Source organism: Salminus brasiliensis, chromosome 1 (genome assembly GCF_030463535.1).
Source record: "Salminus brasiliensis chromosome 1, fSalBra1.hap2, whole genome shotgun sequence".
Lineage (NCBI taxonomy): Eukaryota > Metazoa > Chordata > Actinopteri > Characiformes > Bryconidae > Salminus > Salminus brasiliensis.
This window is the reverse complement of record NC_132878.1, coordinates 47,423,837-47,448,710: the sequence shown is the minus strand read 5'-3', so window position 1 is coordinate 47,448,710 and position 24,874 is coordinate 47,423,837. Positions and strand designations below refer to the sequence as shown.

General features: G+C 40.3%; 2 protein-coding genes across 5 annotated transcripts in view; both read left to right on the top strand.

Moving 5' to 3' along the window:
- Nucleotides 1–13,724, top strand: part of hivep2a (HIVEP zinc finger 2a) — an 88,143-nt gene extending 74,419 nt beyond the window's left edge. For all 4 annotated transcript variants that reach the window (XM_072680389.1, XM_072680381.1, XM_072680399.1 and 1 more), the window contains 6 exons: nucleotides 4,459–9,636; nucleotides 9,842–9,993; nucleotides 10,532–10,707; nucleotides 10,959–11,060; nucleotides 11,391–12,322; nucleotides 12,894–13,724. In XM_072680389.1, the coding sequence (XP_072536490.1) occupies nucleotides 4,738–9,636; nucleotides 9,842–9,993; nucleotides 10,532–10,707; nucleotides 10,959–11,060; nucleotides 11,391–12,322; nucleotides 12,894–13,661 (7,029 nt within the window). In that variant the 5' untranslated portion in view covers nucleotides 4,459–4,737 and the 3' untranslated portion in view covers nucleotides 13,662–13,724. The remainder of the gene's footprint in view (nucleotides 1–4,458; nucleotides 9,637–9,841; nucleotides 9,994–10,531; nucleotides 10,708–10,958; nucleotides 11,061–11,390; nucleotides 12,323–12,893) is intronic.
- An 8,576-nt stretch (nucleotides 13,725–22,300) lies between these two features.
- Nucleotides 22,301–24,513, top strand: LOC140544474 (zona pellucida sperm-binding protein 3-like). Its single transcript, XM_072668238.1, has 8 exons — nucleotides 22,301–22,810; nucleotides 22,903–23,021; nucleotides 23,098–23,201; nucleotides 23,276–23,453; nucleotides 23,522–23,639; nucleotides 24,054–24,139; nucleotides 24,201–24,307; nucleotides 24,419–24,513. The coding sequence occupies exons 1-8, from the start codon at nucleotides 22,301–22,303 to the stop codon at nucleotides 24,511–24,513; spliced, it is 1,317 nt and encodes a 438-aa protein (XP_072524339.1).
- The last annotated feature ends 361 nt before the right edge of the window (nucleotides 24,514–24,874 follow it).

Here is a 24,874-nt window from a genome sequence, read left to right as displayed (position 1 = left end):
GGCCAGGCCAGTCTTTTGTTTTAGACCTGTTAGCTGTTAGCTTTCGCTTTTTATTATTTTTATTATTTTTATTATTTTAAATGATAAAATAATAATTTTAACAATAAAAATAATTCTTACCTGACCGGATTAATGCTGTCATTATTTCAAAAGAACGTCTCAGTATTAGAGAAGGTAATTTTTTAGTCTGGGGATCCTACATTACATCAACACAGTGCTGTTTGGTCTACTTCCTTTAATTGTGTTGATGCAATATATTGTAATCATATGAAATTGTACATATTTTGAATCACATCAGCTCAATGCATCATGTTTTTTTTAGCACGCTGACCATCTGGACTCGATTTGAGCCGACTCGCTTCTCCATGTTGGCCTCTCAGCTGTGATGCTTGCCGAGCTTAGTCGAAGGGTTGGCCTGCACTTCATCTTAGGGGTCCTAATGAGGAGTCAGCAGGACACGAGGGGGCTGACTTGCACACATTTTGGGGTGATACATCCCCCAGACCTGCTAACGCAGGCCAAAAAAAAAACTCACTGCAGAAAGTTGCTGGGTGAGCAAAAGGCAAATCTTTCACGAGGAGGCAAGACAGACTGCAAAGAAAGAAAGTTCTGAGCAAAAGCAAAGGGAGGTGATATGAGGATACCGTCAGTGGGTCATTATTCAGGGGTTTTTGTCTTTTGGAAATTTCCGGAGCACTGCTGCTTTTCTCTCTGCACTGCTCAAGACAAAATGACATTGAGCATGTGCCATTTTTGCAGAATTGACTTCAATAATTGGTGAGAAAAGAATTGTGCCAGCTGCATAAGAAAACACAATACTTTATTGTAGGATCCTTACCTCAATCTATTTTCGGACCTGCTTACTTGTCTACTCCTTGCCAGTTGATAAAGCCAGTTGGAGTTGTAAAAGTTGCCTCCATCACTAATGAGCTGGAATATTTGGAACATGAATCTAGGAAAAATCAACCTAGCTTCTTCTCCAATCTCTGTTTTAAAAAACTCTGCTTAGGGCAGCAGTCCTCCACTTTAGGCTAAGAAGAGACATACAAATAAAAGCTTACCCAATAACTGACCACAGCAAAAATGAACTTTAAAGCAGGTCTTTTGTTGCTGGGTTACTATCAACTCTGTAATTACTGAATGGAAACTATTAGTGAATTTAAAGTGAAGAAACAAACTTTTACCTCTGCTCAAAGTGTACCTCCTCTATCTTATGTGATGAGATTTACATACAGCTCAGTATGTAGAACTCATAGTCTGGTGCAATCAGATGCTTATCATGGGTGTAGCTAAACCACTGTAGGCTAAATAGGTAGATGCAATGGAAATGCAGGCTATGAAAGTAGTTCTTCCCTGGCATCACTCTGAAGAATCTATTTTGTAAATGTGTGACACATGGTTTGGCTGCATGTGGACATCTGTGCACTTCTTATTTCATCCCCCATGAACAATTTACAGGACATAACACCACCAGGCAGTGGTACGTGCATATTGACACCATGAACCTTTGATTTGCAAATACCAAACTCTTTGAAGGTGAAGGGAACTGGAAACAGACAGGCTTGATTTTTAGTACCCCTTTGTTTCTAACTTTGGCGCAGTGTTAAAGAACGTGGCATAGGAGTGTTAAAGACAAAACTTTGGCAAAACATTTCTGCAAACGATTTTTCAGTAAGAAAATATCGGAATATTAAAGGTAGGTTATGCTGTAATGCCTTTTTGACTGGTAGACCAGTGCACATTCATTGACAAACAAAAGCAGAACACCTACACTTAATCCCCTCATTGGGATCATACAGCAAACCTGTGAAATGCCTAATCGATAAATAGGGTTAGGAGGTATACTTTTGTTCTCGAAGGGACAACAATGTACTTTTGTTTTGCCTCAATTACAGTGGAACTGTTCGTCATTGTGGAGGACTGTTTGGCATTCCAGGGTAACAGCCTCCTACATTTGGGGCAGCGTGGCTATAGACGGCAGCTCATAGATCTCCCCCATGCAGCAATTTGGGCTCCAATAAGTTTCGTAACCCTCCTGCTAGCAAAGCATAAGAGTGGGCTGATGTGCATTGAGCTGAGCTGCGTGTGAGGTATCTGTGATATTCTAAGACGAAAGGAGCCCACACACCAACAGGAACAGGCATCAGTGAAATAAAAATGCAACACAAATAGTAGTAGTTAACTGAGAATGACACAAAAAAGCTTGTGTGCACATACTATCTTCTGTGCTTGTGCATGTTTAAGAGTGGTATTGAGACCACATGTCATATTGGACTTTTTTAAACTTGTTGGGTTTATGTAATTTCACTTAGTCATCCTATTCAGGGATACAGTAAGTGTGCTATGAATGGAGGCAGTGCTCTGTGTGGGATGTCTGCCCTTTATGCTCTTGACGGTGTGTATATTCTACTCATGCACACTCATTTTGAGAACATTTCCTCTCAGCTGAAAATAGGGGAAAAAGTCAGTATTTTTGCCTTTAAAAAATACAAAGAAAATAACAGCCATGCACATATTTGCCTGTTTCTACAGAAAAGCTTATGCAATCCATTCAGTAGATATCTCTCGACTTAAAAACCTCTTATCTTATGCAACACATGCAGGAGGATGGGGGGGGTGTAAAAAAAAAAAACTCATGAAAGGTTTAAAGACTTTTTTTTCTTTTGCTAGCTGCCTCAGTGTCATAAGCCATGTTGAAGAGGTGGAACATTGGTGTCCTACTCTGGTGGCATCACTCATTCCAGCAGTGATGGGGAAAGGCCTTGCGTTTATCAGAGAAGGGGCTGCTTGTCCGTGCCCTGCTCAAGTGGGCAGCCAAGCTAGACAGATTAATTAACAGAAGGTGGCGTTTTCGTATGCGGATAATGTGCAGCCGCAGCAGGTCCAGCTTGTCATTAAGTTTGATATATGAAACTGACTTCGGCTTTTGTACATCACTCTTCTCTAGGCCATGTTGTCTGCGAGCTGGTGCCATTATTCTTGAAAACATCACTTGACCTTTGTTTCTCTGGAAAAATCAGCAGAGGTCACAAGCCTTCAAAATTTAGACATCGCAACTCAAATGCTGTGTACATTAAGGTAGCGAAGATTGAATGTTGGGAACGCATTTCTTCATATTCTTAGCATTTTGGCAGCAGCTGTGTAATGTCTGGTTTTGGGATACGGTGTAGTATATTTACAGTACAGTATATTCCAAAAGAGTGTGGTTTAGCCAAACATAACAACATATCATCTTTCCTGGAAAATCTCATGTAAAAAGCACTTTCTTTATTTGGTAGAATGTCTAGACTAGCTACAACCTATGCATTATATAGTCCCTGCAGCATTTATGTTTACACCTGGTGCATACCAGTTTTACATTAACCCTGAAACACACTATCCAAACAACATTTTAAAAAGGTGTAAAATAGCCAAGATATTAGTCTTGAAGAGAAAACATCTGCATTTAAAACATGATGAAATAATATATGTGGATAGTTTCCTCTAGTCACATTCTTTTGTCAGGACTTTCTGTTGGTTTCATCATTTTGTGTATGCTGTAGAGTGCTGTATACAAGTCTACGTTGGATATTTAACTTTCAAAATTGTTTATGCCCTAAGGTTACATCAACCTACACAGTGAACCTGGGTACTGGTACATAAAAAAAGGGACAGAGCCTTTGTGCACTAAAAATATTCACCCTTGTGAGCCTCTGTTCAAACTCATGACTTGTCTTGGTTTATGAGTGCATATTTTCCTATGTCAGGCATGGAAGAAAATGAAAACAAAACGAACCAAAAGTTTCAGGTGCTATAAATACCAGTGGCTTTTCTGCCCTGCTATTTTTAGCAATCACACTGGCTTCCAGACATCAACGTCACAGTTTCCTCACTCATACTCAGTCTCTCAGGCAGCTCTGTCTGTTGCAATCAAGTCTAAGATCAGGAAATACATTACACATTCAGCATCCTGTCATCATAAATATTGAATCTACTTTGTCTTTTTGGTAGGTTTTGTAATTTGAAGTGCTTGTAGTAGATTGTGGTTCGATTATAATCATATAGAGTTGTCTCCTTTTTATAGTGTGATGAATTTAACAGCAGAATGCAAAACAAAAACAGCAACAAAGGCAGAAAAAATGCTGCAGCTTGCCCTTTAGACGCCCACACACATATGACGTTGAACATCACTTGCGTTCCACAGCCTATTTTTACACATTGGTGTCTTTTTAGGAACTGAGTGGGCATGGTTGTTAATGATGACTCATGGCTCAAGGGAGGGCGGTAGCTCCTCTGTTTTAGTTCATTGAAGATTCTCAACATTCTCATTAGACCACCAATCATTACTTCTCTGTGCAGCGTATGGACCTTTTTGAAGCCACATATTTTTATGTTTCAAGAAGCTGTTGAACATTTGGTATTTTATACTTCATTTGAAATGAGATAAATTATATTTTTCTCTTTTTATGTCTCTTACAGATAATTTCGTATATTGACGAGAAGAGGAAGCAGCAAAGATTGGGACAAAACAAGATTCTTATAAATATAACCATGCCAAAAGAGTGATTGATGGAAGGAACGTGGGCTGATGATTGTAAAAACACATTTTGGAATTTCAAATGTGGAGCAAATCTCACAAAAATGGAAATGGAGGACTTTTTCTGTAGATGTCATTGTTAGTAAATTATCTGGCATGACTATATACTTGAATGCAATTTAACAAACGTCGGCACCTTGAAAAACTACATACAGCAGAAAATGGAGCCACGAGGAACAGATGCCAGCCACAAATGCAGCAAGGAACCACGTGAGAAGAATCCTTTACAAAGAAAATGGGTCTCTGAGCCTTCTACTGGTACAAAAAGAAGCACTTACGCAGAATCAGAGAGCAAAAGACATTTGGACCATGAAGGTCTCCAGACTGGTGCCAGTGGGACAGGTATTGCAGGCGCTGGAAAGCTGCATTTAAATGCAGTGTCTCAGTCATCTCAAGAAAGTCGATTCTTTCCCCGGTCATACTCCTACCAGTTACCACATTCATACCCACAGCAGCCCATGCAGAAACCTTTTCTGACTGGTACAAAGCCACAGTCTGGTTTGGAGGCTCATGCTTGGCCATTCCCAGGCCAGTTGCAGTCTCTGCCACCAGATGATATGTTTCCAGTACACTCCCGCACTCATGGAGTCTTTCCACGTCAGAAGTCTCCAAGTTTACCTAGTGCTTTCGGCCAGTATTCCCAGTCAGGCTCGGAGCAACAAGAAGAAGGACATAAGAAGGAGCAGAAACCCAAGAAGCCAGGGAAGTACATTTGCCAATACTGTGGAAGGGCATGTGCTAAGCCCAGTGTACTTAAAAAACACATCCGGTCGCACACAGGGGAGCGTCCCTATCCGTGCGGCCCCTGTGGTTTTTCATTCAAAACCAAGAGCAATTTGTATAAACATAGAAAGTCTCATGCCCATGCTATTAAAGCGGGGCTTGTTCCATTCTCTGAGCTGGCTACTCGCACAGACATTGATCAGGCATCTTCACTTGGTGAAACAGAGGTACATTCTGATGGAGAGCAAAGTACTGACACTGATGAAGAAACCGCAGACGGAGCGATGTACCTAGAAAAAAGTAGCCCTGTACCCCAGATATCTTTTGAGTCTGACAAAAGCACAATAGAAAAGGGTGGAGAACCGGCATATGCAGATCCAGCAGAAGAGCTGGCCATGGCGTCTATGAAAGTGCCTATTTTAATTGTCCCAAAACAGGGGCTTCCATCAACAGCCATAGAGTGTACCCCATTCACAGAAATCAAGGGATCTCATATTGGAGGACAAATGATCAGAGGAGATGAGTCGCATACTATCAGACAAAGGCTTGCTTTGAGACTTACCGAGAAAAAGGGCCAGGACTCGGAGCAGTCTCTGAATCTGTTGAGTCCACACAGCAAAGGCAGTACAGATTCTGGCTATTTTTCTCGCTCAGAGAGTGCTGAACAACAGATTAGCCCACCTAACACCAATGCAAAGTCATATGAAGAAATAATGTTTGGTAGAACCTGGTATTACAGACCTAATTCCAGATCTAGACAGCCCATTACAGTTGGAATGGTTTCTGCTGCCAATCAAGACCCTCACAACAAGTCCTGTGCCATGATGGAGCTGGACATGGGAAAGATATCAGAGGATCACATCTTTTTCAGAGGAGGTTCTGCAGAATCACAGCTTGTTGCAGGGTGTGACCCTAAGCAGTATCCACTAGGCCCAAATTGCCAAAGCAATGCTGGTCTTCTAGAAGCTCCTTCTGAATCAGGGCCACTCATTAGAAGCAACTCAATGCCCACACCTTCTCCAACTAACCTCAATGTTCCACCAGGTTTGCGAGGAAGTCATTCATTTGATGAGATGATGTCTCCGGATGACGTATTTTACCCAGGAGCAGCTGGCCTAAGGAGGCTGAGGAGACAGGCTGCTTTTGAACACGGAGAATCTGAGAATTATGGAAAGATATCAGGCCCTGTCTCAGCAATGAAAGTGGTTGAAAGAGGTGTGTTGATGTCTGAGCTTAAAGGTTCAGGATCAGAGCTTGCTTGTCCAGAAATACGTACAACATACAGCTCCTATGGTACGAAGGTTGGAATGGCTGAGATGACCACACGAAAACGTCGCAAGGAAAAAAGTGTTGGTGATGAGGAGGATTGTGCTGGTCAGTATGATGACACACAGAGTGGCTCTATCGAAACAGCTGGAGAATATGATCTAAAACAAGGAAGTCAAGAGTCTTCAAGGGCTACTCCAGCAGATAAAAGATCTATGTTTGGTGGTTACAGTCCATCAGAAAGTTTTGATAAAGGTACTGGTATGTGTCCAGAGGATCTGGTGCTAGTTCAAGATCCAGACAGAAAGGCTGCTGGCAATGTTATATCTGTTATTCAGCATACTAACTCACTTAGCAGGCCAAACTCATTTGAAAAATCAGAGTCAGTTGAATATCAGACTTACCATCCGGAAAAAACGATTGGACAACTCTCTGAACAATCTGATACAGAAAACATAGAGGATGTGCAGAGTCCTGAATCAGTTATGAGATCTGAGAACATGGAACATCAGCAGCAGTGTGACAGTGAATTGATATCTGTTGCACAAAACCAGCAATATCATATGCCTCACAAACTAGTACGGCAACCTAACATTCAAGTGCCTGAAATCAGGGTAACAGAAGAGCCTGATAAACCAGAAAAAGAACCAGAGGTACCAGCTAAGGAACCAGAGAAACATGTGGAGGAATTCCAGTGGCCACAGAGGAGTGAGACCCTGTCCCAACTCCCAGCAGAAAAATTGCCCCCAAAGAAAAAACGTCTGCGTCTTGCAGACATGGAGCACTCATCTGGAGAATCGAGCTTTGAGTCTACTTGCACCAGTCTTTCAAGAAGCCCTAGTCAAGAGAGCAACCTGTCCCATAGCTCAAGTTTCTCCATTTCATTTGATAAAGAAGAAAGCATGAAATCAGTGTCACCAACCAAGCAAGACGAGTTCAGTAAACAGTCAGAGTTTTTAACTGTTCCAGGGAGTGGTCATTCTCTGTCAATACCAGGCCATCATCACAAGGAGATGCGGCGTTCTTCTTCAGAACAAGCCCCTTGCGCTTTACCTACTGAGGTACCAGAAATTCGTAGCAAGTCATTTGATTACGGAAGTCTTTCAACTTCTTCAAGACAAGGGGAGGTATATTCCAGTGCATCAGCCATGAAGGAACGCAGACGTGGATACCTAGTTAGGCAGGCGTCCCTGAGTGTTTATCCTGAAGCTGTACTTCAAGAACAAGGTTCTGAGATGAACATTAAGCAAGAGCATTCTGACCAACATGGGCCACCATCACCGTGGCAAGGCCCCTCATCCCTAACTAGTGCATCTCATTCGGTATCTGGCAGTGAACTGGTAAGATCTAAAAGAAGCGCACAGCCAGTTCTTGGATCCCATCAGTTGTTGCAACAGAGCATCAGTGAAGACAGCCAATCAGAAGACCTTCTGCAGAAATCACCTCGCTTGCCAGGGCAATTGTCATCAGACAGTGAGGCTTCAGTACATGAGCACATGAGCCAAGATGTAATGCAGCAGTCCTCACTTCAAAGTAGCTTGGCTTCATCTGCCTTTTTGCCGTTTCAGACAGTGTACTGGCATCCTGAATCAACACAACGGCCCAAACATCACCTGCCTTATCAACCACAACAGTTACAGAAGCTACATATCAGACAGCCAAATCTACAGCCCATGCTACAGAAAACTCACCAACCTATACATCAGATCCAGGGGCAGAGTGCTTCAAAGACTGATAGCACTAGTCACAGTTATCCATATCTCTTAAGAACCTCTCCACAGAATATTGGAGCTTTCTCATCAAAGGTGCTCACAACAAGCTCACTTTTCTTACAACAAGTTCAACCAACCTTTGCCACACAGAATGTAGGTTCACAGCCACCACTCCCTGGAATGATGGTCCCTGTTAGGGTCCAAACAAATGTGCCATCATACGGTAGTGTTATGTACACAAGTGTTTCACAAATCCTTGCTACACATGCTCAGAGCACTACATCTATCAGGATAATATGCTCAGACAATGCATCTACTAGCTCATTGGGCGTGCCCTCCAATCACCCAGTAGGGTTTAATTTATCTAAGATATTAGGCAATTCAGAAGGATCTCTGCAGTTTCCACTTTGGAAAGTTCCAGAACCATTACCTGGGAGACTGAACACAGGCATACCTTTGTCTTTAACATCCGGAACCATCTCAACTACAGATGCCTCCTCCAGCATTGGAGGGAGTAAGAGAATGCTATCCCCAGCAAGTAGCCTTGAACTTTTTATCGAAACCAAACAACAAAAACGTGTGAAGGAAGAAAAGATGTATGGCCAAATAGTAAAAGAGCTAAGTGCTGTCGAGCTGAGTAACTCGAGTGCACCAAAAGAAAGTGATGCATGCCCTCAGCCTGATCTTTTAAAGAGAGAAGACTCAGTAGATGATCAGGAGAGAATGTCCTCATCTCCACCAGCCGGTTTTTCACCATCTAAGTTCCCAGTTCGCCCCTCTGTTTCTCATTTACCTGACGTGCCACCCACAGACAGCTTCACCCCACCCCTCCAAATTGTTACCAACACTTCTAAAAGAGCAGAGTCCCCAGAGGAGCTTGATGTAGATGAATCCACTCCAGAGGCGAGCTCAAGTCCACAGTCAATGATCTCCTCAAGTGATACTCAAGAAGACCTGAAGCAGACCATGGGTAGTAAGATCCCTGTAAACATGTTGGTACAACTTGCTGCTAGTCAGAGTGGTGGTGGTGCTGGGAGCACCTTGCTGCTCACTGATCTGGCGGATGTTCAGCAGTTCTTTCAGTTTCCAAGCCTCCGCACAACAACAAGTGTCAGCTGGTGCTTCCTAAATTACACCAAGCCAAACTTTGCTCAGACAACTCCATTAACCTCTGTTTATGGCTCTTGGTGTGTCAGCTCTTATAACCCTAACCCACTCAGTCTCAGCACCAAGGCAACTCTAGCATTACTCCGCTCCAAACAGAGGAGGAACACAGAAACTTATACAATGGCTGCTATGTATCAACCAGGGACTGGGAAACTTGTTTCATCCTTATTGTGGAAGCAAAAGTTTGAACAGGTAAAGAAAACAATTTGTAATAACCAATTAACAGAAACTATACACACATTGAATCAGATCCCATCTACTGATAATAAATAATACTAACTAATGATAACTAATGTTAAGTGCACAGTTTGCCTTTTTTGTGAGCTCTTGTCTTGCTTTCTGATGTTTATCATTTCAGACCTTACCACATATTTTACATTTTTGTTTACATTTTTAGTTGAAGCCAGAGCTCATGCAGCTGGATGTTGGCAAGTTTGGGAAGAAAATGAAGGGAGTGAACTCAAGGGACAGAGGGAAAGAGGACCATGGAGAGAAGGAGACTTCCTCAAAGCAACATGAGCCCACTCGCATTAAAATATTTGAAGGAGGGTATGTGAAGATGTGTGTCACTATCCAAAGCAAAGCAACTGCACGCTCTTGGCTTGAGTTTGACTCCCTTTTTTGAAGAATAACTAAATATTAATGTTTTTGTGATGCTCAAATTGCAGCTTTGGAATGGTGCTTTTGAATGCACATTTAATAATACATTTAAGGAAATGGCACCTCAAGCAGGTGTTAAAGACCCTAAAAGTGTAAGATCTCACTTAAAAAAGATAATATTAAATAAACCTGTTTATTAGATGTGTTCTACAACGTGTCTTGCTGTACTTTGTAGAAATGTGTCTGTGCAAAACATTAAACATAAATGACCTGATGTGTAAACTTTCCATTTGCATTTAGTGTGTATGCTGTCACATGTATTAAGGCAAAGTTTAAAACATTTGGGTTTAGATGAGTCATGATGTTTTTCTGTTAAAACCATACTCTATATAAAAGAGTATTTGAGATCTTAGGTCATATAAACATTGACTTATATACACAAAGCCTTCCTATAATGTTAATAAGTTCATCCATGTTTTCATTTCAGGTACAAATCCAATGAGGACTATGTTTACGTGAGAGGCCGTGGTCGAGGGAAGTACATCTGTGAGGAGTGTGGGATCCGATGTAAGAAGCCAAGTATGCTGAAGAAACATATTCGCACACACACCGATGTCAGGCCATATGTCTGCAAGTTCTGCAACTTTGCTTTTAAAACAAAAGGTAGGTTTCCTCTTCTATTTTCAGAAGCCATGTGTTTGAAAATGTCTATCTGTTGGCATAAAAAACAACTTGATAGTTACCAAGAAGACATGAATCACTGCAGCAGTGTTTATGTTGAGGTAGAAAATACGGGCATTTGTACAGCAAGGTGTACTTTTCTTCCTTTTAAGTGTTGATAAATTGAAGGGCCAGACATCTCCTTGCCCATTCCAAAGCAAGCCGCCTTTAAAGCTATTTAACTGTGGTTTCAGGAAACCTGACAAAACACATGAAGTCCAAAGCCCACATGAAGAAGTGCTTGGAGCTGGGGGTGTCAGTGACATCTGTGGATGACGCGGACGCAGAGGAAACTGGTATGAATCAGTTGCTGAGCACATTATGTTGAGAGCAGCCAGAAATGTGATAACCACTGGTACAGGAGTATTCATTTCATGAAAAAAGGAGCCCAGCCACTGCCAGTGTTATAAAAAAATGCCCAAATGAAAGTTTACAATAAAGAGGTTCTCATTTGATTCACATTAATGCAAGGAGTGTGGGAAATAAACCCAGTGACCACTTTAATCCAGTTAAAATGTTTATGAGTTTGTGAGCAAAACTTTCCACATTTCAGTTTGACCCAACAAGAACGTTTAGTAACTTTTAGTACAGTGTTAAAGACTTATATTCACATGTTTGTGTTCCAGACCCCACTGAGGAGGTCCAGAGGGATGCTGGGAAGATTGGCATGTTAGAAATCATGGCAAAGCACCAGTTCTCTGATGCTGACGATTCTGATGGGCCTGAAGAAGACGGAGATGAGGTGGATGAAGATGAAGAAGATGATGATGATTATGATGGTGATTCCACACCAAAGACACGCTCTCGAAGCACAAGTCCACAGCCCTATGTCATCCCCTCACACTCTGTCACTGCAGTTGCTGCGTCCCAAGAGGCTGCACCTGAGCTTTTAGGCTCCGCCCCCAAGCAGCCTCTCTTTGGCTACTTCGCTAGCCTGCCCAGTATTCAAATCACCCAACTCATGGTGCCTAGTGAAAGGGCTGGAGAGGCCCAAATGGCAGAATACCAGAAACTCCTGCAAGGTGCTCTGGGAGAGGACTACAAAAACAGACTGGAAGTGCCTAGCTCCATGGACGAAGAATTTGGTTTATCTCCAGAACACAGCTCATCATCCTTTGACTTTTCACCTTCTCGTCTGTCATCACCAGGCTGTGACTCTTCACCTCTTCGAGAGCCCTCTCCCAGTAGGAGATACTTGTCTCCTAGACGGGACCTTTCCCCACGTGGTCGCTTGTCACCAAGACGGGAGGCATCCCCCCTCAGGCCCCTCTCCCCTAGAAGAGATGTCTATCGAAGAGATCTGTCTCCTAGGAGGGACCTGTCCCCCAGAAGTCACCTTTCACCGATCTCTCATGCAGGAAGGCCAACGTCTCCCGGAAGGGACCTCTCGGGCAGACGTGAGCTGTCACCCCGGAGCCGCCACAAGGGCATAATCAGACCATTGTCTCCCAGAAGGGGTCTACACCACCATAGTGGTCCTTGGACCCTAAACCAGCATCCACTTGGAGAGATGATTACAGCTACTCAAAAGAGCAGAAGCCAGTCAGAATTAGAAATGGTAAGTGATTATGATTATTATTAAGTGATAGTGATTATTATGGCTTCAGTTTTGGATGATGTAATGAGAAAGGCTTAAAGTCTGGAAAACTATGACTTTGTGTATGTAACATCTTGTAACACTTACATTTATAGACCTGAGTGCACTCTAAATACAGTTGGCATGAATTTTTGTTTCCTAGTCTCTTAGTTTTCCTGTTGAGTAATAAAAGGGACATTTGCTCAGTAAATGAACTGTGCAACAAAGAACCTCACTTATGCTATAAGGATTCAGTTTCGATTTGTCCTTCATTTCATTGAAACTAGATAATGTCCACTGAACGATGAAAAATGAAACAATGTGTATGAACTTCTCTTTTTTCACTGATCTTTTTGTGTTTTCATGCTATGAATTTCAGTGTAGAAAAAGGATAAAATATTTTAGAGCCCTATAAAGTACTTTATTAAATACTAGTCTCACTTCATTAGTTGGTGACTTCTCAATCAGTTGGTTATTTCTGTGATATAACCAACTGGAATTTTCTAAAAACATTGTTAGTTGTAACGCAATCCACTATCTGTCAATCCTTTAGGATCAACGGAAGAGCTGTCATCACCAAGGAGATGTTCATAGCACCGAGGCTCCCTGTTCACACCAGGGTCTCTTCAGCCATCTCCCCCTTCACTCGCAGCAACAGCTCCGCACGCCATTACCCATGATTCCAATTGGTGGTATCCAAATGGTGCACTCAGTCACAGGTCTGACCCACCCTACTCGGCTTCCTCTTCAGAAGAGCACTTCGGAAGAGTCCAGCACCAGTGAGGTGTCTTTTCACATCTCAGAGGGTCGTGGGGCCAACAGCAGCAGCCAGGTTGCAGAGAATACAAGTAAGCCTCAGGAAAAGGTGGCATCTCCCAAGTCTGTATCCTCAGTCTCATCACCCTCTTCACAGACATCCAGGGAAGACAGCAAAGAGCAGGGTGACACAGAAAGCAAGCAAGAAGAGAGCATTCAGACATGCACTAAGGCCATTGCTTCTTTGTGCATTGCTTCAGAGGAGCCTTCAGAGAAGACAGCTGGTCCTGTTGAGCAGTTCCACCAATCTCATTCTCCCATTCTGCAACAAGAGAGTGCGCCAAGCAGGCCTCAGCACTTCAGTAGCTCTGAGATTAGGCATCCCTTACACTCCGGCACTGAAAGTGGTATGTCGGCCACATCAAAGATGCCCGCAGCAGGCCATTCCCCTCTCTATAGTGCAGAGGCGGCAGAAAAATCGCCCAGCCAACTGGGCCATGGTGAAAAGCCAGCCAGCACAAAGAAAGACAAAGAGTCAACAAAAGACTACACTGACAACAGGTGAACAATGTCAAAAGAGAGGGGCAGGAAATTTTACTCATACAGTACGTTTACACACACACACACATAAACAGACACACATCAGCCACACTCACATATTCAAGCAGTCTTTAAACAAACAAACTGATTCGACATTCAATAGTTTAACGTACCTGTACAGTGTAGCATGCCTTTTATAACCTGGTTTGCTATTTCGACTATGATTACTTTCTTATTTAAAATTTCAGAGAATATATGTTAACTTATACCTGTATATGAGCCTGACCAAAATTGCTTATGGACTCTGTCCGGTACTTTTAAATGTACAGATGTGTGTGCCTTTTTCTTTACTTTTTGCTTATATTCTTATAAGCATATAAAACAGGAAGACATGTAAATATATCAGGTTTTGTGTATCTGCTTTGTATTAAATGCAATTTGCCGTCTTTTTTGGACACCCGAGTCTGAATGATGTGAAGTATCAATATGTAATGTTGCACTAAAACATATTTTTATATGAGTGAAATTAAATGGCTTTTGTGTACAGCAGCAATTCTATAATACTATTTATTGTATCATGTTTCATAAATTGTAAATTTTTCTTAATGTTGTGGATGCCTTTTCTATGTAAAGCATGGGTTTTTGCTATTGCATAATTAGAGTGTATATATATATATATATATATATATATATATATATATATATATATGTGTGTGTATATATATATATATATATATATATATATATATATATATATATATATATATATATACACATACACACTGTAAAATGTCTTTATATATTAGAAATGTTATTCATATACTTCTAGGTCAATGTGTTTTACTTGTGTGTGTGCATATATATATATATATATATATATATATATATATATATATATATATATATATAAAATTTAAGTAAACATTTAAGCATCTAGTATACATAGAGACTATATATCTGCACTTACATTTTAGATTGACACCCACATACAGTACGGTAGTTATCTCTAAGTGCTTGTGCCCTCCCCTTTCCTGTCTGCTAAATAGGCTACACTAGTTGTGATTTCATTGCTCTTTTATGTAGAACTGTCAAGCATTAAGTGAATCAAACTTGTCCACTTGTGCATTTCCTCCAAAGCATACTGAAGTAGTTGTGAAATATTAAAGGTATTTTGATCTTCTGTGAATCATGTTGCTTAAACTACTTGATTTCTTGATTACTATGGGGAACATTCCAGCAGATGTAAATAGTGAATGCCCAAAATTCTACGTTCATAATCATACATTCATACATGGAACGGACTTTGTCATAGGCCATAACGTCAGTCCAAAACCATTTTCTAAAGGCTTGGAACTTGGAACATCCAATATTATGAACTCCAATATTAAAATGCACCTTATATTTCTTAAACCTTTCAGAAAGAAAATAAATCCCATGCTATATCAGTTTTAGAAGTGGGATTTTTAAATACAGATGCTTTTAAAACAAATCAGTCTGTATCTCATAACTGAACTGGAGTACAGAGGCAGAGCACTCTTGTGTGTATATCTGTAATTTGTATTACGTGTATATGATATATGTAATTTACTCCTTGGACATTTTTGTCAGTAGTCCCTGGTATTCACTCTTAACTGTATTAACATGTTTAAACCTAAGGTATCAAAGCACAAATCATTGTAATGAAAAGACATTTAAAAATGGGTAACTTTGTGATGTCCAGTGCAAAATATCATATACAGTTTTGACAATGAACCACAATACAGGAAAAACAAAGAAAAAAAAACCTTGAGGATTGTTGTTTTCAAATAAATACAACTATGAGAACTTTGCATGTCTTGATGCTTTAATTGTCTCCAGAATGAGTGGTCTGATGTAAGCTTTTTAATTAAATTGTTATAGTACAAATAACCAGATATCTAAAACATGTATCTTAAAATTCCATATCAACACTATCATAATGCATGTGCAAGAAGAGAACTTAAGATCTAATTCAAATCTGTACAGTTGTGTGATGACTAATTTCTGCCTATCACTGGTTTTGATTAGCAGTTAGCATCTCTGAGATGAACAGAATATTAATAGGTTAATCATCAATAGGTTGATTTGTTTTTTTGGATTTACAACTTTGTTTCACTTGTGTTTTTCTAATCCGACCATTTAAATGCTTCAAATTCAATACAGTCTGCCAGTAAACTTTGACTGTGACCTGTGTAACCCAAATCATTTTTTGTGTACAACCCCATAATATTGCATCATTGCAATGATCCACACTGTAGGGAGAGCCCAGGAGCAAGAAAGACCAATTCTCGCATAATGCTTTAAATTGTAAATTGTGTGTGACTTTGGTTGTAGTAGAAAAATGATGTGGTTTTACAAACTAATTAACAATGCAATTAGTTTTCCTCATTTTACTTTTTACTGGGCTTGGAGGAAAAAAATAACTTTTATTGGCTTCTTGTGCTTTTTTTGACTGCTTACCTAACCTGCATGTTACAGCATTTTTAAGACTGTAACAAAAACACTTATTGGATAGTGTTGCTAATCTCTTGTTGTGTCCTCTCAGTGTGATGTGCTGTTAGCAAGATGCAAGAGATTGTAACTGGTTAGCTTTTAGCCTTGCATCCACTCATTTTCATAGCCTTTTACCACTTTGCCAGGTTTTCTCTTGTAGGCTAAGTAATTGGAAAGAATCTGTTACATAACAGTTTTTTGGGGGGGTAGAATTGGCCCATTTTCCAGGCCTGTTTGGTCAAGAGAAATTTTCTTTTGAGGGGTTCATGGTGTGTCAGTTTCATGTACCAAACACTCATTATTCAGCTATGCCAAGGACAATATAGTTTGACATTCTGGGACCTCTTTAAGTAGCAGATTTAAATTATTCCCATATGACAATCTGATTAGAATGTGATCTATTGCTTTTCATTCTAGGCCTGTAATTTGTATTCATTAATCAAACTTAAATATTAAGATATATTTAAAGAATACTCCAAACCTTTCAGTCTAATCTCTAGTGTTTCCCTTTGTAGCATCTGCAGTGCAAATACTGCCTTGTATTTGGAAAAGGAGAGAAAATACACTTCTTCAGAACACATGTAATAGAAGGAGCAGGTGCTTCTCTGGGGTTTCTGTACTTTTACTAAGTATTAGGAGACACTGTGAGATTGTAGTAATTTGTAGCAGATGCTTGGACAAAAGCAGCTGGCTCAAAACACTGCTGGCAATACAGATATTTCTTAAATCTTTCAGAAAACCCCTTGCTATATGAGTTTTACATCTCGTTTTTCAGTTAGAGAGCTCTTTAGTTTATGTTTCATGTTTAAGTTATCAACAGCATCACAATATTTTGACACAGAGAAATACACCAGATTTAAAAACACATTGTGCAAATTTTTACATGTATTTAATACAACAGCATTCACCACAATAACAATGAATTATGAGTTTCAAATCCCATTTACCAGTTAGAGATTCTTGAAAAGTTTTAAAGTAACAGAATGACAGAAGGTCAGTCTGCCAGACCCTGCTGACCTTGACTTCAGCTTTTCACCTTTCACCTCTTGTCTGATTAGCTGCCTTGGATCAGAAACATATGAAGTTTCACTCCAAAATGCATTTGCTTGCGCTGTGAACGTAATGCGGCCTTTCGCGGCAGTATGATTTTTACTGTTTCAGTGACTAGCTCAGAATATAGAACCAATGGTTCAGCCTCTTTTTCCATGTCTCCTGAGGTGGAAAATACCTAATTGTACTTAAAGACACATTTCCACACTTTTCACACCCCTGATTATTTGACATTGCACTCTCCCACGTTAGAATTATGTCACAAGGCGCATGTATTGCAATTCAGCATGTTCAACATGACAGCGTAATTGATATGTACGAGTTACCAGAAATGTTAAAATAACTCTGGATTCCTTCCTACTCAGCATTCTACAGTGTACATCTACTACTCCTCCCATCATTCTGTGATTGTGAAATGTGAAATTGTGCAATGGCAAGAACAACTGCATGTCATTTTATAAGGCAAGCAAGAACTTGCATTTATTATTTCATACGCATAAAATCCACAGACATGAAACATGCAGCTGCACTTAACAATTGTATCCACCAGGTCTTGTGTGTTAGAAGACACATTAACAATAGCAATTTTACTTAATGTGACACAATTTATGCAAAGTGTAAGATGATGTTAGAACCATCCGTGACGCCCTCTGAAAATAAAGGGACCTTGAATGTCCAATTAGGGAGAAAAGTTGGTATAGAGCTTTTACATCATGTGAAGGTTCATAACCTTTAAAAAGTTTCTTCACACTCTTCTTTACAAAAAAACAACAACACATTGTCAGGTTCTTTAGGGAACCAAATGTTTTCTCCTTCATTCTCTTTTAATTAGTTTTTCAGGAAAGCATGTTGTCCCACAAATACAGTTTTAACTGTTTGAAACAGTTCATGAAAAAAGTGTGTACTGCCTGCACAATTGAGTGTGGAAGACCAACAGAAAGGGTTGCTCCTTTCAAGGAAGCATATGTTTGGAACGGCCTGCATTCCCCCTTTACTTTGCTTTTTTTCTGAGGCAAGTTCTTGCCAGGAAAAGAAAATAAAACCACAGCCCACATTTTCCATGTGCTGTCTGTGCTCCTACATTGCTGTATTCAGTGTGGTGGGAAGGCCTGTTCTGCTGGTGACCGGATGTTCTGCCATCAGTGAAGGAGTCCGAGAATAAAGTTATGCTCATTGGGAAACAGACAGGAGCTCACAGTTTATGGTTGCGTAGCCTTCCAGATACCTACATATCTGCAGGGTTGTACTTAAGTGAAATTATGGGTAGTATATCATAATCTCACTCAATAAAAAGTGCACAAGAATAGAGCCTCAAGATGAGGTTAAAATGCATTTAAATGTATATAAATACATATAAAAGTTCATAAAAATGTGTTGTGTGACTAACTAGTCCAATATAATGCAACTAACCCGTGGTATTTTAGACCAATATAAGTTTGGTTGAGTAACATCAGTTACAATGCTCAGCACCTGGACTGACTGCAACTGAAAAATCTCCTGGTCTTTGAGATTTGTACATGTACATTGTTACTGTGAGTATGACCACTGCCATTCACAATGCAGCATGAGCTTTGGCTTAAGTTTTGTTACAGAACTAATGAACTGATGTACTGTAGGTGCTAGTATGACTGTAAGTATAAAGCAATACTATTTAGGGGGACGAGTGAGGGTGCTTCCTTTTGCAGTAGGTGCTTGAGTCTCTCTTTTTTCATAAATAAATGCTGCCATCTGCTGGTAACATTTTGCTGTTTCTTTTTTTAGTCTACTTGAGAACTTCAAATGTTCAAATGTCCAGTCTTTATTTTCTTCCCAGTGAAAATGGTTGTTAATGAGTCTACCCTTTACCTTTATAACAGATATAATAATATATTATAACTTCTATTGTTTTCTAGAGGCTTGCTTTCGATGCAGTCAATGTTCTTAAGTACAGACAATACTCACAATTTACTCAGATAAGCACATTATTTAATACAACAGCATTTAGCACAACAACAATAAATCATGGTCAGATTGCCCACCTCTATCCGATCTCCTCAGAAATATGACCTGAAAAAAATAATAACTTGTACCTACTCACAGTTTTGGAATGTTTTTCAGAGTTGGACTAATGACTTTGTTCACTGCCATCTTTCTCCAATGTTCTCTGAGGCACTTGACTTAAGGAGTTTTAATTTCAGTAAAACTACCCTTAGCCTGTCAACAATGTGAGTGGTGATTTAAAGAATGGTCTGCAATGATCTGAAATGTGACCAGGAGGTTTATCTGTTCTCCTGAGCCCCTTGTTAAACTGCTGATGCTTTTATTTCACTTAAAAGTTTAAATCAACAAACCAAAGCCTGATGTAGCTGTAATATATTGGTGTGTTGAAATTGCACTCCACCATAACAGAGGGACCCACCCGTTCATTCCTTCCTTCTCCAGTATGAAAGGTGCCGCTCGCTCAAATTATCTTCAGAGTTTTTTTCAGCTTCACAGACTGATATGACCCATGTGCACTGTCTCAGTGTCATAAGTCACTCTTTTGACTGAGCTCAGAAAGATCTGAGATGCAGCAGAAGGAAGAGTCAGGCAGCTTTAAATCGTGATCACGGCTGCCACCCTCAAGATTTATTTGGAAACATTACAGGAAAGAAGAACATCAATTTTGTTGTGACGGGCTGGGGAAAACACTTACAGCACTTTCCATCTGCAGAGCAGGGCAAGGGCAAGGAAGGTTTATTTCTATAGCACCTTTCATACACAGTCAAAAATCAAAGTGCTTTACATAAGCACAGACAAATACAAAGACAAAAATACAAATAAAAGCATTAGTACATTCCTGACATCTAACACCTCTGTGAAATGCTGTTGCAAGAGAGCTTACGGTTTACAAATTACAAATACAAATGCAATAAGTGAGCAAGAGCACTGAAGTCACTGCTTTCACCTTATTTGATAGCAGTAGAGGCTTGAAGGATAGAGCTGATGTCAGGTCAATATCACATAAGAACCTTTTCTATTAATGCAGGTGTTTGAATCACCCTACCAACACATTTAATGCTATCCATTACCACACCATGGCTCTTATACACCAAGTCAATGCTGAAGATGTAGCACAAACCAAAGCATACTCATGACCACCCTTCTACACAGTCACCTCATGTCTTCTGCAAAAGGGTGTTACATCTGATACACAAAAGTACAGCTCATGGTCTACAACAGGCTGCATTCCTCCCACTGCAATCTAAGGCAGGGTATTTTGACAATTTTAGTATTCTCACTGGCTCATGTATCCAAATAATAACACAGCAATATAACATTGGTGTCAAATTGCCTAATCTTGCAGCGGAGCGTAGTGGGAGGGATGCAGCTTCTAGGCCCTTATTAAAAGTGACAGTGAGGACTATGTTAATACATTCGTACACTGTATACGGTTACATTGAAAAAGAATTTGTAGGCATGGTGGTTCAGTGTGTGCAATTATTTCAGCCCATCACCTGATGTTGAACAACATGGGAATCCATTAGATGCGGTAAAATAATTGGCAGTATGTGTTCTCAATTATATTTGTTGAGCTGTCTAATGACAGTACTTTAATGGAATTTGGCAGAAATGTGTTGGTTTGGTACCAATATGTGAGTGAGACTTAGCTATGAGGTGGACATGGATATGATTAACTTTTTGACCCTATTTTTAAAGGAATTTTAAATTTAGTTTGCTTGCTGGTTCAACACTGAACTAACAAAGACTAACTAATAAAATGACACGCACTTCACTAGTGTTCACTAGTGCCTTGGTTTGTCAAGGCTTGAAGTGCTGCAATATCTTTTAATAACCTTCCTCCATTTTGTAAACATCAGCTAGCTTCACTTCTAGATCCTCAGCCAGCTGCTTAGAGGAACGCATGGCTCTCAAGTGGTGGAGAAAAATAATTATACTCTGAAACAAACCATTCCTGATCACAAAGTCAACTGAGGCCTAATTAAGACCTGATATTGTTCAACTGGCAGGATGTCCAAATTATTGCATGTCTCACAATTACAATTTAGTTAATAAAACAGAAAATAACTGCAGTAACATTTTCAGGAAAATGTGTTTTCAGTAGTTTGCTGAATAGAGACATCTGCAATATGTACTGGAAGAGATAGTTGTTTGGCTGGCAGGCAGGTTGTCCAGGCAGCAAGCAGACAGTAGACAAGGCAATAGAATAAATGGAAACCCAGCAAGACCCAATAAACATATGGTGAAAAATCTGTTCCTCATCCCTTTAGAGGACTCCCAAGCTGGCTATGGTTGAGGTATGCCCAGCAAGCCATTGCAAGCCATGTGTGCACTTCTTAGTGTGCTGACGCAGTTTGTATATTATATTTAGAAAGTGTTGCCATCATCAGATCCACACTGATGATCTTCCAAATATTAAGGCATAGAATATTCTAAGCCTATAAGGTTTGCATTATACAGGTTTTGCATCCGCAAAATGATAAAGAGGCAACCCTCATCTTGTAGTAATTAAACAAGTATTTCACTAATATTTCAAGATTTTGTTATAGTTAACAAACCACTTAAACGTACATCAGTCATCCAGAGTGGTTTGGTATGAAATTTCTCTAAAATGAGACAAACATGAAAAATATTTGAATATTGTTGTTATTGAATATTATTTGTTATTGACAAATATTAAGAAATCACATTTTACCAGCATTCCCAAAAATTACTTGGGGACCAACAAAGTAATCTAAAAATGTTTTGTATTACTAATTGATTGCAAGATATTCCCTTCATATAGCCATTTGTTCACAACAGGGTTGACATGTGAACATAAAAGAACTTAAATAATGGAATGTGTCTCATTCAATGTAGTAGCAGGATGTATATTTTAAAAGACAAAGTGATCCTTTGAACACTCAGATCCCGTTACACATCGTTTTGAGGTAGAACATGCCCCTGGAAAACGATTGGTCACTAATCACAGAATCAGTTCCAATCATTCTCACCTGTGAAAGAAACACAGCAGGTCCAGAGAATTATTTCATTTCCCTCCCAGGAAGGGTGGAGCTAACTGCCTTTGCTTCCTTCAAAAGCTATTGTCAAGCATTTCTTTACCTTCTCTCTGGATTTGGAATCATGGGTTTAAGCCGAGTACTAAGTGGAGTGGTGTTCGGCTTTGTGGTTGGTTTGTGTAAAGCGGAGCCTTCTGAATGGAAGCAGTTGACACATTTTCAGGACCCAGTCAGAGCTCAGGAGTTGCCACAGCCAGTGTGGGAAGCTGTACAGGACTCTCTGTTGGTAGATACCTGGCAGCCTGTTCAAGAGAAGCTTAATCTTCAGTCCAAGCAAATAATGCAGGGACTAGTTCAGAAGTTGACTTGGCATTTTCCCCAAATTCCAGAGAAACCTAGACATAAAATGGATGAGAATTTTCAGTTGCAGCAGCCTGTACGTGCTAGTAGTGTGGCGGCTGACTGTGGAGAGAGTGTAGTGCATGTGGAAGTTAAAAAGGATTTGTTTGGCATTGGAGAGCTAGTTAACCCTTTGTCTATCAGTCTTGGTGGTTGTATAGCTACAGGAGAGGACTCTGATACTCAGGTTCTCATTTTTGAATCTGATCTGCAGAGCTGCAATAGTGCATTAACAGTGAGTCTTTAACTCTAGCAGACCTATAAACCATTTTGGTGCACATTTGTCTTGGGCATGCAGTGCTACTCAGTATTCATGTCTTCCTGCAGATGACGGAGGATGAACTTGTCTACACATTTACCCTTCTCTATGCCCCAGAGCCTCTTGCTGGAACACCAATTGTAAGGACAGGTGGTGTTGCAGTTGATATTGACTGTCGTTACTCAAGGTATGTCCCAAATTGATATCTGGTAAAACACTGCCAGTTTGAAGTAGAATTGGACTGTGTGAACTGTCGTTTACAGGAAGCACAATGTAAGCAGCAGAGACATCCTGCCCACTTGGATACCATTTGACTCCACAATGGCAGCAGAGGAACTTCTTGTTTTCTCCCTTCAGCTCATGACTGGTTTGTAATATTACCACAGTGTTGTGGAAGGTCTAATTATTTCCAACATGGCAAACATGTTTTCCCTCCCATAGATGACTGGCAGTTTGAGAGGCCAACCAACCAGTATTTCCTGGGAGATCTGATTAACATTGAAGCCTCTGTGGTTCAGTTCAACCATATACCTCTACGGGTTTTTATGGACAGTTGTCTGGCTACTACAGACCCTGATGTGAATACAACCCCCAATTACTCTTTTATTGAGAACTATGGGTAAGCAAGCCTTGTTTATTAAAATGTTCAATTCAGTCACTATATATTAACTCTGATGTTCCAACTAGGTGCTTGATTGACGCAAAGATTACAGGTTCAAGGTCTCGGTTTATGCCACGTGTTCAGGAGGACAAGCTGCAGCTTCAGCTGGAAGCATTTAGATTTTTCAATCAGAGTGATGACTTGGTATGTAATTTGGTGGGTTGGGTTTCTAAAGTCATTACTATGACTAGTTTTATGTTGTACTATGCCTAGGGTCTTTCTACTGTACAGGTTCCCAAACTCTATTCTGGGGAACTCTGTCCAGCGCATTTGTTTGGGGGGGCAGAATCCTGATTAGGTAGATTAGCAGAGAAAATGCAATGTGTAGGGTACTCATTGGCAGTGGTACTCCAGGCCCAGGGTTTGGGGGGGCTCTTAAAGGTAATTTAATTTGATGTGCATATGAATGTATGGAAGCTAGTGACTTTTTGACCCCATGACTGGACTTGTAATACAGGGTAGTCAAATGTAATACTTAATTTGCCAGATCAAATGGTGCTTATGTTGATCACATGGGTAGGCTGTCTGGAATAATGTTTTGTTAACTGTTTTGGGAAGGTCTACATCACATGCTTATTAAAGGCTACCACTGCTTCCAGCCAAACTGATGTGGAACACAAGGCTTGTTCATTCACGTCTAATGGGTGAGTGTCCTAAAAATGAACAGCTAGTTGTGTTTGACAAACTAACAGCTGGGTTTCTCAGGTGGACTGCAGCAGATGAAGGCCAGGTTGTGAGTGATGACCAGGTCTGTGGTTGCTGTGACTGGAGCTGTGACTTCAGAAATCGGAGGAAAGCCTCTCCCAATGCAGGTAGGTGTATAAATGGTGATTCTGACTATGGTGACTGTTAAAATGGCCTGCTTCATTGTGCCAGTGTACAGATTGAACAGTTTAATGTTTGGTTCTCGTCGTCCATTCTAGGTTTGTGGCGGGAGGGGAGCATCTCTCTTGGCCCTATCTTGATAAAAGAACAAAATCTGATTGTCAGTGAAGAGGTTTCGAAGGATGACCACTAAAATAAAATGGTTAACCAAAATCTTTGTCTGCACACTTGCTTGTTCTGGAGCAGAGGCAGGGAACTCTGATTTATTGGAAAGGTTGTGGTGTTATTCTGGAATTGATATTAAACACTGAGTTGGGGGGACTTGAGTCTGTATGGCCTTGGCTGGTCAATGTGGACAGGTGACATTTCATGCTGAGGACACTATTACAAATCAGACTTTCACCTAAACTTAAATTGGGGTGGAAAAACGGGGTACCCAGGGACAATCCACATAGATGCAGAACAAACGAGACCGTGACTTAAAAGCCTGGGCCTGTAAAACTGACATGTTTTTACCCTGCAAGATAAATGTACTTTTCTGCTCTGCTTTAGCC